Source organism: Haliotis cracherodii, unplaced genomic scaffold (genome assembly GCF_022045235.1).
Source record: "Haliotis cracherodii isolate W230 unplaced genomic scaffold, xgHalCrac1.p SCAF_10, whole genome shotgun sequence".
Classification (NCBI taxonomy): Eukaryota; Metazoa; Mollusca; class Gastropoda; order Lepetellida; family Haliotidae; genus Haliotis; species Haliotis cracherodii.
The window spans coordinates 6747043-6759848 of record NW_027266265.1 but is presented as its reverse complement, the minus strand read 5'-3'; the positions used below and the strand labels follow the sequence as shown (position 1 = coordinate 6759848).

Sequence of the window (12806 nt, the reverse complement as noted above, 5' to 3'; positions counted from 1 at the left end):
ACTACAAGCATGACTTTCTTTTATAACAGGAAAACACCTTGCAAGAATGGTATGTTTGTGGCAGGCATTTTTTTTACAACAGCTTGAAGCATAATAACTATTTACAATTTTTTGGGGGGGAAATATATTTTTTGGATAAAATCCCCCAGGTTAAGGAAGCCATGTCTGACCCCCACGATAAGGAAGGTGTGTCTGACCCCCAGGGTAAGGAAGATGTGTCTGACCCCCAGGACAGGGAAGGCATGTCTGACCCCCGTGATAAGGAAGGTGTGTCTGACCTCGCCGGCAGCCATCCTGTGCTTGTCCTGCAGCATCTTGATGGTCTGCACGTGGTTGGTGTTCTCCGCCTCCTTTACGGCCAGCTCGTTGTGCAGGTCTGTCAGTTGGCTCTGGAGGGACAGGATCTTCCGTTCTCGGTTCTGCATCTGAAATTCACCATCAAGAGGTGTAAGCATGGTAAAGCAAACAATTGATATTCAAGTGGGGTGGTTCCTGGGATTGTTCAAGGTTGCAAACAAAAATCACAGTCCCCCTCCGAGGCTTATAAGCCTGATGCACAAGCTTGGATTTCAGCAGCCATCTCCCCTGCAGGAACCTACCTCGTACTGCAAGTCATCTAACTTCTGTTCAGACTTCCTGAGGTCGGCCTTGACCTTGCTCACAGCGTAATCTCGGTCGGACTGACTAGAATACTGGTCCAGACGGGAGTCGGTGGAACGCTGGAAACAAACTCGCCAGGTTACACATCTTGCAAAGCTAGCTTGAAGGTGGCGGAAACTCTACCAGTTTCTACAGGTCCAACTTCTACATGCCATCACAGTATGAGGAACACAAACTGATTGTCAGGGATATGATAAAATGTTGCTGAATAATTGAGTTGTTTTAATTTTGTTACACCAGAATATTTTTGTTATACCTACCTTACTTTTTAGGACAAAAATCAAGTAACAAAAATCTCTGAGGCTTTATGTTTTGTTTTTTAAAAATTGGCCTACCTCACTTTTGAAATGAGTTTGAAATCCCTAAACCAAGAAATAAATAAATGTCGCCTAATGTTAACACAATGGTGCACTTGGGAATTTGTCCTAGCCCCGGGCTAGCATTAACTTCTAACCCTGTTACGACCAGCCTAGGTTGCTAGGAACTAGTTCTATCCGGGATACCAACAGTGACTGGGAAGTATGGCACACGACGTGTAGGGGTTACACATGGAGGGCTAGTCACCTTGTCCTGCAGCTCCAGCTGCATGGCCTGGATGACGTCTTCCTTCCTCCGCAGCTGGTCCTGCAGGTCCTGGACACGCCCCGAGCTGCTGCTGCTGCTGGTGTCCTCCAGATGCCTGCATCAATACACGATCAAGACGTGCCAAAATCTCACCCCTTTCCACAAGTTTCACCTGCCAAAGCTAGGTGATAGTGTTTGTTTGTTACTTTGTTGTTTAACACCGCACTCAGCAACATTCCAGCTATATGACGGTGGTCTGTAAATAATTGAGTTGGGGCCAGACAATCCAGTGATTGACATCATGAGCATCGATCTACGTAATTGGGATAAGATGAAATGCAACAAACTAGGTCAGCAAAGTGACTTTAGGAATACGAATGTCATAATTCAATATTACATGGTTGTTGCAATCATCGTAGCACTAAGATCGCCCAGGGGCCTAGCACAGTTTTGAAATCGCCGAATCTCAAAGAGGATGTTAAATAATGTAGTCTATCAATATCTTAAATTCAAGGGAATTTATGCCATTTCCATCTTGTGATTCTTTCCACTTTTGGTGTTCAAAACACCAGTGGTGGCAGAAACACTGACACTCTCACTCCATCAAAGTTTGATCTGTCCTAATAAAGAGCCTGTACTATTTTCGAATGAGCAAGTGAGCTGAACATTATTTCAGTTTTTTCAGAACATCATTACAATCTGTCATCCTGGTGTGGGAGGAAAGGTCTATAGTCTAGTTGGGTTCGACACAGCCAGGATCGAACCAGCGACCATCCACTCTCCTGTCCGACACTCTGTCCTCTAGGCCACGGAGGTGGATCAAACTAGTGCCTATGGTGTATGTGAAGACAGTGCTAAGAAATAATACCTGCAGTTGCAACTTAGATACATCACACGTGTCTTGTATCAAAACAATGACAATGTTCACTCATGCCAGAAATAATGTAGTACTGTCTCAGTCATAACACACATGCAACATGGCAAGGTATGAGTGGAGAGTGTAACAGTGCACATACATACCTCTTGGTGTAAGTTTCATGCATTGAACCAAAAACTTGATCTACAGTGAGCTCACGAAACCTAACAGTGTCAATCTGAAATAAAACATAGAAAAGGCTTGACAATAGTGAAGACTATAAAATAGGTTCATTGTCACCAGTCATCCTTATGTGGGAGTCAAGGTCTGAAGTCTACCATTTTGGTGAACCAAAGAATTAAAGATGCTGGTCTTTGTGCTCGCCCACTGAGATACCATGCCACTGTTTTAACACTCAGACACAGTGTACTGACACAGGGCAGACCAGTCCTTGCATTAACCCCTTAACGCTGAGCGAGTGAGTGAGTGAGTTTGGTTTTATGCCGCTTTTAGCAATATTCCAGCAATATCACGTGGGGGGCACCAGATATGGGCTTCACACATTGTACCCATGTCGGGATTCGAACCCAGGTCTTCGGCGTGACGAGCGATTGCTTTAACCACTAGGCTACCCAACCGGCCCCCTTAACACCGAGCGCCCTGTAGGGTAAGATCATCTATTGGTATGAAGCAGCCAGGATCGAACCACCAACCTTCCACTCTCCTGTCAGACACTCTGTCCTCTAGGCCACGTAGGTTGTTCGAACTAGTGCCTATGGTGTATGTAAAGACAGTGCTAAGAAATAATACCTACAGTTACAACTTAGATACTTCACACGCGTCTCAACAACCTTGCCTACTAGTGAGAAACAACGTTAACATACCGAAACTTGGACAAAATGTGGTTACTGAAGTGTGGCACATAGTGCTATTCAGACAAATTGTTGGGGTGGAGGATGCATATATTATACTTAGTCCCACAGAATATTCATGCTTCACATGAACCAAACCCATCAAAACTTAAGTTAATGTTCACATAAAAAACAGGTGACTTGAACAAAAAATTTAATAGGTATTTTGTGTCCTAAAGGTAGTTTTCTCAAGAGTGAGTGAGTGAGTATGGTTTTACGCCACTTTTAGCAATATTCCAGCAATACTGCGGCCAGGGACACCAGACATGGACTTCACACATTTTAGCCTTGTTGGGAATCAAACCCAGGTCTTCAGCATTAAGCGAACGCTATAACCAGTAAGCTACACCACCGCAGCTCTTATTCAAGAAATATATCCTATCAGTAAATCTTAAAATATGCTTAAAACAAGATACTACTCAAAACACAGTCCAAAAGACTATCGTTGGACAAAACAGAGCAAGGACTACTGTTCTCAGTAGTATTCCTATCGCAACATAGCAATGTACATGAAGAATTGGCCTCACACATTGTGGCAATGGGTGGAATCAAACCCAGACATATGTGACCAGGCAATACACTACCCGCTGGGCTACAGAGTCAACCATTAAGAACACGAACACTTGTGTACCTCCCATCGCCCTGCTGACCGGGCCACGCTGATGACATGCATGAGCTGGTCCATGTCATGGTTGAGGTTGCTGTTCTCGTCCCGGAGCTGGCCATTGACATCTTCCTGCCGGGACAATCTGGATTTCAGCTCCTGGTGAAAGGAATTGTAAAGCAGTGTGTGATGGGGTTTAATGGTCATATCACATTTCAATTATACCACAGTAAGGCAGCTCAGAACGAGGGATGAAATGCCAAAGTGACGTAGATTTTACTAGCTCAAAAGGAGTAAAAGAATAAAGTTAATCTTTCATGGTTGGTGGGTTTTGGTGGGTTAATTGTTCGAATTTTTTGAGAAAATTAACACTTTTTAAACAAATGTATTATCAAAATTTTAAATGACAGAAAAAATGAGGATAGTTATTTGAACATATCTTATAACACTCATAACGATATTCTAAACTGAAAACTTTTATGTTTCTTGTGGGTCAAAAAGAGCCTTTATCAGACATCCTTTGTTGGCCTTGTAACCTACACCTGTCGTAACGTGTGTCGTCTGTACACTAAGAGTCATACCTCCAACATTGTCTCCGCTCTCGTCTTATCAACCGCCAAGTTCCGCAACTCTCTCTCCAAGTCCCGTGTCTTTGAAACATAGTCCTAAAACAGAGGCAGACATTGAAAAGCAGGTCAGCCTTGTCGATATATCCAAGTGTCAACTTCAAACAAACCAATCTCTTTTTCCTTATGTAAATGACACAGCACTATCATTCAATTCGGTGGTAAGGTAGGTGAGGTGAGGTGAGGTGAGGTGAGGTGAGGTGAGGTGAGGTGAGATGGGGTTTAACGTCGCATCCAAGATTTTTGCACTTATATAGCGACGTGCATGCATGTGTGTGTGTGTGTGTGTGTGTGTGTGTGTGTGTGTGTGTGTGTGTGTGTGTGTGTGTGTGTGTGTGTGTGTGTGTCTGCTTGTACTAGTCCGGACTGATGCTGATTTATAGTGCTAGTCCACTGAGATACCATGCCACAGTTTAACATGAATACCCCACTCAGACACAGTATACTGACTCCGAGGCGACCAGTCCTTGTTTTAGCCCCTCAATGCCGAGCGCCAGACAGGGTAACAACAAGTACCATCTTTTAACGTCTTTTGGTAAGACACGGCCGGGGATCGAACCCCAGACCTTCTGCTCTCCGGGCGGACGCTCTATCAGAAGACCACGGAGGCGGTCTCGGTGGTAAGTACCACAGGCCCAAAACATACATGTATCCTATGTCAACCCTTCCAAACCCAGGTAGGCAGTAGGTTTTATTAGGGCGGTTTCACTCTTTTTACTATCAAAAATTGTTACTTGCAGTACAAATAGGGAGTGTGACAAAAACTTCAAGAAATATGTGAAGGTAAAGGTTAGTGTCATCGGAGCTTGAGTAGGTCCAAGGTCAGTAGGGAAACATGTGAATTACATGTGAATTGATAAACGGTCATATTAAACTACGCAAAAGAAGTTAAACTTAAAGAACACACACTTTTTTCATATGATTATTTTAAATCTGTTATGTGTTGATGGATTAACAATAGTAATAGTAGATAAAATTGAGTGTTCCTTAACTTCTTTTGAGTAGTATATCTAACTTATACATAAAAGGGGCGGTCGGGTAGCCTAGTGGTTAAAGCGTTCGCTTGTCAGCTGAAGACCTGGGTTCGATTCCCGACATGGGTACAATGTGTGAAGCCCATTTCTGGTGTCCCCCGCCGTGATATTGCTGGAATATTGCTAAAAGCGGTGTAAAAACGTACTCACTCACTCACTATACATACAAACAGGACATATTATAGGCATGATCTGAAATCTCAAAAAGTATGAGCAGTTTCATACAACACATAATATTGGATTTATACACAACACTTTTCAAGCAGACTGCACCCACATGCATTTTGTCTATGCATCACATATATTTTTGTTTACAGTCTTTATGATCAGTACTTGAATGAGTATGGTTATACACCGCTTTTAGCAATATTCCAGCAATATCATGGCAGGGCACACCAGAAATGGGCTTCACACATTGTACCCATGTCGGAAATTGAACCCGGGTCTTCGGCGTGACAAGCGAATGCTTTAACCACTAGGCTACATGACCGCCCCGATTAGTACTTGACACATTTGAGGCGGAAAATGTATCATTTAAAAATGAGTTAAAAGCATATACCGTATTCAACATAATAAGCGTCCCGCTCTAATAAACGCCCACAGTGACATTTGCTAATATATTGGCTGGTGAACAATCCCAATTAGCACCCCTTCCGATTGATCAATGTACACAAGACTAAATTATTCGTGTATAATACGCACTCGTGTGTGATATGCACCCTTAATTATGGGCAATTAAATTCTGGAAAAATATATGTCGTATATAAACATTTCAGGCTGTCAGCATAACCATGAAATTTAACTTTCAGCTTTGTTTTTTTTCACCAAAATAATATTCTAATAAGAGCCCCCTATTTCTAATTTGGAGAGCGCCCTGGGAGCTTATTACATCGAATATGGTAATAGTAAATTGAACATTGTCCATGACCATATGATGACATTCACACAATTAGATAACTTTGGCACATCATTTCGGTCAATTTGGCAGTGATATGTCATCAATTTAGTTCATCTCACTGATATGTGGCTTACAGGGTGACTGTTCATATATATGGCATTTTCTTCATGTAAAAACAATTTTATCACACTTCCCTAAATTCCAAATGTAGAATATTACAAAAATTTGAAATCATATTATGTTCGTTTAGAGTTTGTTTTGGTTTTTCTAAAAAACATTTTGTGCTCTTTTGGTTTCCAAAAGATTAGTCTTTTATGAATGTAAAACATATCCCCACAATGAATGTAAAAATGATAACATTTATATCACAGTCTTATTTACAACTTGACAAACTATAATGATATGCATATTAAAATTCATAGTCACATGTGTTCAATGTTAGTTTAGCTTATCTTATCAGTGTCTTTTGTCTAAGGTTCGGTATGTAAAATATTTCTGTAGTGAAAAATTAAGCATGTTTTTGACGGAAATAAAACTAGGGCTTTTCAGATAATATTTTACCATTTGTTATTTTGGAGTAAACAGTATTCATGGTATTGGTAATCCAATTAAATAAAAAAATGGCTTATGAGACAAAGTATTGTGCAAGGCTACCAGTTTGAATGTCCTTAACATGAAGACTTGCATATCCTCATAAACACAAAGTTCATTTCTAACATATCTCTCAACAATCCATTCAAGGGTGATACATATCTTCAACTGTTTGAAAAAGAAATAAGTATTACATTATGAGCTGAAAGTGCTCGCATATCTACATTTTCAAATTTCAAATATTCCTCCACCAAGAAATACCCGTCTTATCAGGGGATCAAGTTTAAACCTGTACGGGAACTAAATGGTAGTGCACACTTCACCGGCAGTAATAAATGACTCACTTTCTTTTTGTAAAGGCTATTCTGAAGCAAACACCGATCACCGATAAAGTAGGGCCACACAAAGCAGTCCAAATGACATAACAGCGTAAGTGCACTGAGCTCCAGTGGACCACTTTGTCTGCATGATCTACACACAATCAGGATGTACAGAATCTAGATTACAATCTCAGCTCCTTACCTGTGCCTGCTGTCAGTTACCTCATGGTAATTGTGGTGATGATTATCATGATAATACCATGGACACTCAATTGAATATTTACTGTGAAGAGCCTACAATCTATCAAGAATCTTTCAGTCTACCATTTCTCTATCACCAAAATACAGAATTATCTCTTCTTAGCCATGTTAACAGCCAATATTAATTATTTGACATGATGCCACAATGTTCAAGCTACGCCTGGAATAAATCAGTCAGGGTATAATGATCAATATCTCACACAGTCAGGACATTATGGGCAATATCTCACACAGTCAGAGTATAATGGACAATATCTCACACAGTCAGGATAAAATGGGCAATATCTCACACAGTCAGAGTATAATGGACAATATCTCACACAGTCAGGATATAATGGACAATATCTCACACAGTGAGGACATAATGGGCAATATCTCACACAGTCAGAGTATAATGGACAATATCTCACACAGTCAGGATATAATGGGCAATATCTCACACAGTCAGGACATAATGGGCAATATCTCACACAGTCAGAGTATAATGGACAATATCTCACACAGTCAGGATAAAATGGGCAATATCTCACACAGTCAGAGTATAATGGGCAATATCTCACATAATCAGGATATAATGGACAATATCTCACACAGTCAGGATATAATGGACAATATCTCACACAGTCAGGACATAATGGGCAATATCTCACACAGTCAGGACATAATGGACAATATCTCACACAGTCAGAGTATAATGGACAATATCTCACACAGTCAGGATAAAATGGGCAATATCTCACACAGTCAGGATAAAATGGGCAAAGCTCACACAGTCAGGGTATAATGGACAATATCTCACACAGACAGGATAAAATGGGCAATATATCACACAGTCTGGATATAATGGGCAATATCTCACACAGTCAGGGTATAATGGACAATATCTCACACAGTCAGGGTATAATGAGCAATATCTCACACAGTCAGGGTATAATGAGCAATATATCTCACACAGTCAGGGTATAATGAACAATATCTCACACAGTCAGGGTATAATGAGCAATATCTCACAGTCAGGGTATAATGAGCAATATATCTCGCACAGTCAGGATATAATAAGCGATATCTCACACAGTCAGGGCATAACAAGCAATAACTCACACAGTTAGGGCATAATGACACAATCATCCAGGTTACCATGCCTGACCACCCAATCCAGTTTGGCTTCCTACCAAGTAATTGAGTGTTGGAGACGTATTCAAATCCACCATAGATTGACATTAATAGCCTTCTGCAAGAATCAGTCTGACACTTGTCATGCTTGTTTCAACTGATTCCAAAGCCATGTGTGTGTTACAAAGAAAATGATGGTTGACGCTGTCGTCAGCTTTTCATCTATAACATTGCAGTCAAACCAATACTTGCAATAATCATGATGATGATCCAGTCATGGACAGAAAATGGCACCAAGACAGTGTATCTAATGTTAAAGATATCTTGAGGACTAGTAGAACTTCAGCATTTGTAGGGGATGTCCTAATATGTTATCACTGCTCTGTATTCGGACTGACACTGTTTTCAGGTGAATTTCTACCTCTGACCCTCTCAGGATATACAATGAGGTTGTGGCAGGATCCCTGAATGTTGTGTTGGAATTCTAGGACAGGCTAGACTGATTGTTGTGTTTGGATTTTAGGACGGGGAAGACTGATTGTTGTGTTGGGATTCTAGGACAGGGTAGAGTGATTGTTGTGATGGGATTCTAGGATAAGGTAGACTGATTGTTGTGTTGGGATTCTGGAACAGAGTGGACTGATTGTTGTGCTGTGATTCTAGGACAGGGCAGACTGATTGTTGTGCTGGGATTCTAGGACAGCATAGACTTAAGGTTGTAATGGGATTCTAGGATAAGGTAGACTGATTGTTGTGCTGTGATTCTAGGACAGGGAAGGCTGATTGATGAGCTGGAATTCTAGGACAGGGTAGGCTGATTGCTGTGTTGGGATTCTAGGACAGGGTAGACTGATTGTTGTGATGGGATTCTGAGATAAGGTAGACAGACTGTTGTGCTGTGATTCTGGGACAGGGTAGACTGAATGTTGTGATGGGATTCTAGGACAGGGTAGACTAAAAGTTGTGAAGGGATTCTAGGACAGGGTAGACTAAAAGTTGTGATGGGAATCTAGGACAGGGTAGACTGAATGTTGTGATGGGATTCTAGGACAGGGTAGACTAAAAGTTCTGATGGGATAGTAGGACGGGGATACAAACATATAATGATCCCCATCTTTTTGTTTTGTATACTGAGTCAGGACCATGGCATATTCAATAAAACTATCTGTGGCTGAGGTTTAGCTGGTCTGACATTTGTTGCACAAAGATCGCTTTGACAAATAGGGCCTATATAACCTAACACTACCCTGTATGTCATAATGAACAGACAAACCTCAGCCTAAATACTTTGATGGCATGCATAATAGCTTCCTAACAAGTAATGATCCCCTTATGATTACAAAGCTGTAATTGTGGTAGACCATTACATGAACAAACAAAGAAAACGCATGTAACTCCAAACCAGGACTGCAGACTATGGTGACTGTATGCTGTGCACATATTGACTGAGTGCACACCATGTACACATGGCCAGATCAAATCTCCAGCCCGAGCTGTGAGTGGTCAATCACACCCCCAGCAACTCACCGCAGTGCTGTTGTCACATGCACCTGATACATCTCATGTTTTAAGCTCCTTACAGGGGTCTTGCTGGAACTCAGGTTCCCCATGACCTGTAACCATGGTTACATCATGGAATATTTATAGGGTATTAATTTCTTATGCTTTATAATGAGTCTTTGTGAAAATGATATATATCATATAGCACAAAATGAAAATTCTTGTTCTGGATTAGCCATGAAATATTTGGTAGTTGAGGGTGTCGGTCACATGCAGCACAATAAATAAAAGAAAAATGAACTTGGCTAAAATTACAAATGCTGTAAAGTAACAATTCTTTTGTTCTTATGCAACTAACTGTTGTTTAACCCCAGCGCCCTCGACGCAATCTAAGATATAGACATGGGGCCTGACAGGCCTGTGATTAACGGTACATGACCTGATTTTCATTTATTGTTTCAATCATGTTAACAGCATTTTAACTTTATAAACTATACTATAATATGTATTTCAGCACTACAATTTCAGTGAGTAAATAAGGGTTAAAATTTGGAACAATGTGCCAGTGTTTAAGGATGGATGTGGATTGAAGATTTTAATCAAACTTTGTGGTTGTAAAATGTAAGATGTAAAATATGAGTAAGTGAGTGAGTGAGTGAGTGAGTGAGTGAGTGAGTGAGTGAGTTTACATTAACATTGCTTTGAACAGTATTTCAGTTATATCACGGCGTGTCATCTTGACCTTAGGGGGGGAAAGCTGAGAGATTTACCACTTTGGTGAGACCCAACGAACATGTATATTGTGCTCACTTTATACTTAGAAACATAATCAGGGTGAACCGGGATCTGAACTCACAATCACAGGTTTTCGACACGTCTACAGCCACCTTAGACATGTTAGACGGCTGTGCCTACACATTTGTAAGTGACACATAACGCCCCTGAATAATACAGGAAGAGGAAGGCAGGGTCAAGTAACCTGAATCATACACACTGTGGGTTGTCCCATCCTGTATAATATCTCACATCTACATGTGGTATATTATATTTACTCAAATTCACCTGCAAAACAAACCCTTAATTTGTCCAAACAGAATGTCTGGATATTTATGGCGGAAGGTTGACCAGTACACGCTACTCCTGTTCTGCCATATATCAAACCTGACATCACAGATATTGACCCATTGTCCTACTGGATTTAAAAGACCCGTGAAGATCCAGGGTAGAATAGGTCTTCAGCAACCCATGCTTGCTGTTAAAGGCGACTATGCTTGTCGTAAAAAGCGACTAACGGGATCGGGTGGTCAGGCTCGCTGACTTGGTTGATGCATGTCATCGATCCCAATTGCGTGGATTGATGTTCGTGATGTAAATCACTGAATTGTCTGGTCCAGACTCGATTATTTACAGACTGCCGTCATATAGCTGGAATATTGCTGAGTGCGGCGTAAAACAACAAACCAAACCAAACCAAAACTGGATTTCAAAATGAGTTGCAGAGTTTGGAGTCTACAATGAATATGTCCACTTTTATAACAAGCTGCAGTGGTGCAGTGGTTCATGTGTTCAGCCATCATGTTGAATGTCCAGGTTTAACTCCATCAATGATACAACATTGTGATTTGTTGAGCCCACTAAACATCATTATTTCCATAAGTCAGTGTGGTACCTTTTCCTTTGGACCAAAAGGACAAAACACGTGTGAAAATATATTTCCTTGAATTGCAAATGAGCAGCAACTTTCCATAAACCAAAAAGTTCAGATTCAGCAAAAATTACCGTGGATTGCTGCATTGCAAAATAATATCAAATGCTTCACCACATTTGTAAAAAAGGTACAAGATGACCTATCTACAAATACCTGTCAGATCTGAAGTTTGTAACAAGTTGACATATGGACTACCATTTTCGACGTAATAAGCACCCTGCTCTAATAAGCGCCCACGGCAATATTTGCTAATATATTGGCTAGTGAACAATCCCAATTAGCACCCTTCCGATTGATCAATGTACACAACACTTATTTATTCGTGTTTAATACGCACTCGTGTGTTATATGCACCCTTAATTATGGGCATTTAAATTCTGGAAAAAATGTATCTCTCCTATATAAACATTTCAAGCTGTCAGCATAAACCACGAAATTTATCTTTCAACTCTGTCTTTTTCACCAAAATAATATTCTTCTGGACCTGACAATCTAATGATTGACATCATGAGCATTGATCCATGCAGTTGGGATACAATGACATGCATCAACCAAGTCAGCAGTCCTGACCACCCGATCCTGTTAGCATGATTAGTCGACTCTTATGACAAGCATAGTCGCCTTTTATGGCAAGAATGGGTTGCTGAAGACCTGTTCTACCACGGATCTTCATGGGTCCAATCCATACAGAGACGGCTGAGAGCACAACTCAGTTGTGCAAGAGATCCAACAACACAGAGCGGAGGATGTCATGTCCTACTATGTCCCACTGTGTAGTGAGTGAGTGAGTGAGTGAGTGAATGAGTGAGTGAGTGAGTGAGAGTGAGTGAGTATTGTTTTACGCCACTTTTAGCAATATTCCAGCAATATCATGGCAGGGCAGACCTGAAATAGGCTTCACACATTGTACCCATATCGGGAATCGAACCCGGGTCTTCGGCGTGACAAGCGAACACTTTAACCACTAGGCTATCCAACCAGCCTCACTGTGTAGAAGTGGGCTGCCACAACACATAACGTGACAGGATGGCAGGTGTCTACTTGTATAGGGTCAGTGTCATTGGGAGTTTGTAAGTGTTGCAACTACTACAGTAATGTCCTATTGACCAGGTTGACATCGCACTGAAGACACCATAAAGGTGAGGATCTGTCAACCAAAT

General features: G+C 41.0%; 1 protein-coding gene across 1 annotated transcript in view; it reads right to left on the bottom strand.

The window, feature by feature from the left end:
* Positions 1-12806, bottom strand: part of LOC139454007 (uncharacterized) — a 101788-nt gene that overhangs the window by 72840 nt on the left and 16142 nt on the right. Inside the window, exons 4-9 of the mRNA XM_071235479.1 lie at positions 4177-4260; positions 3623-3754; positions 2245-2318; positions 1225-1339; positions 600-719; positions 279-425 (exon numbers count right to left, since the gene is read on the bottom strand). Of these exons, the coding sequence (XP_071091580.1) occupies positions 279-425; positions 600-719; positions 1225-1339; positions 2245-2318; positions 3623-3754; positions 4177-4260 (672 nt within the window). The remainder of the gene's footprint in view (positions 1-278; positions 426-599; positions 720-1224; positions 1340-2244; positions 2319-3622; positions 3755-4176; positions 4261-12806) is intronic.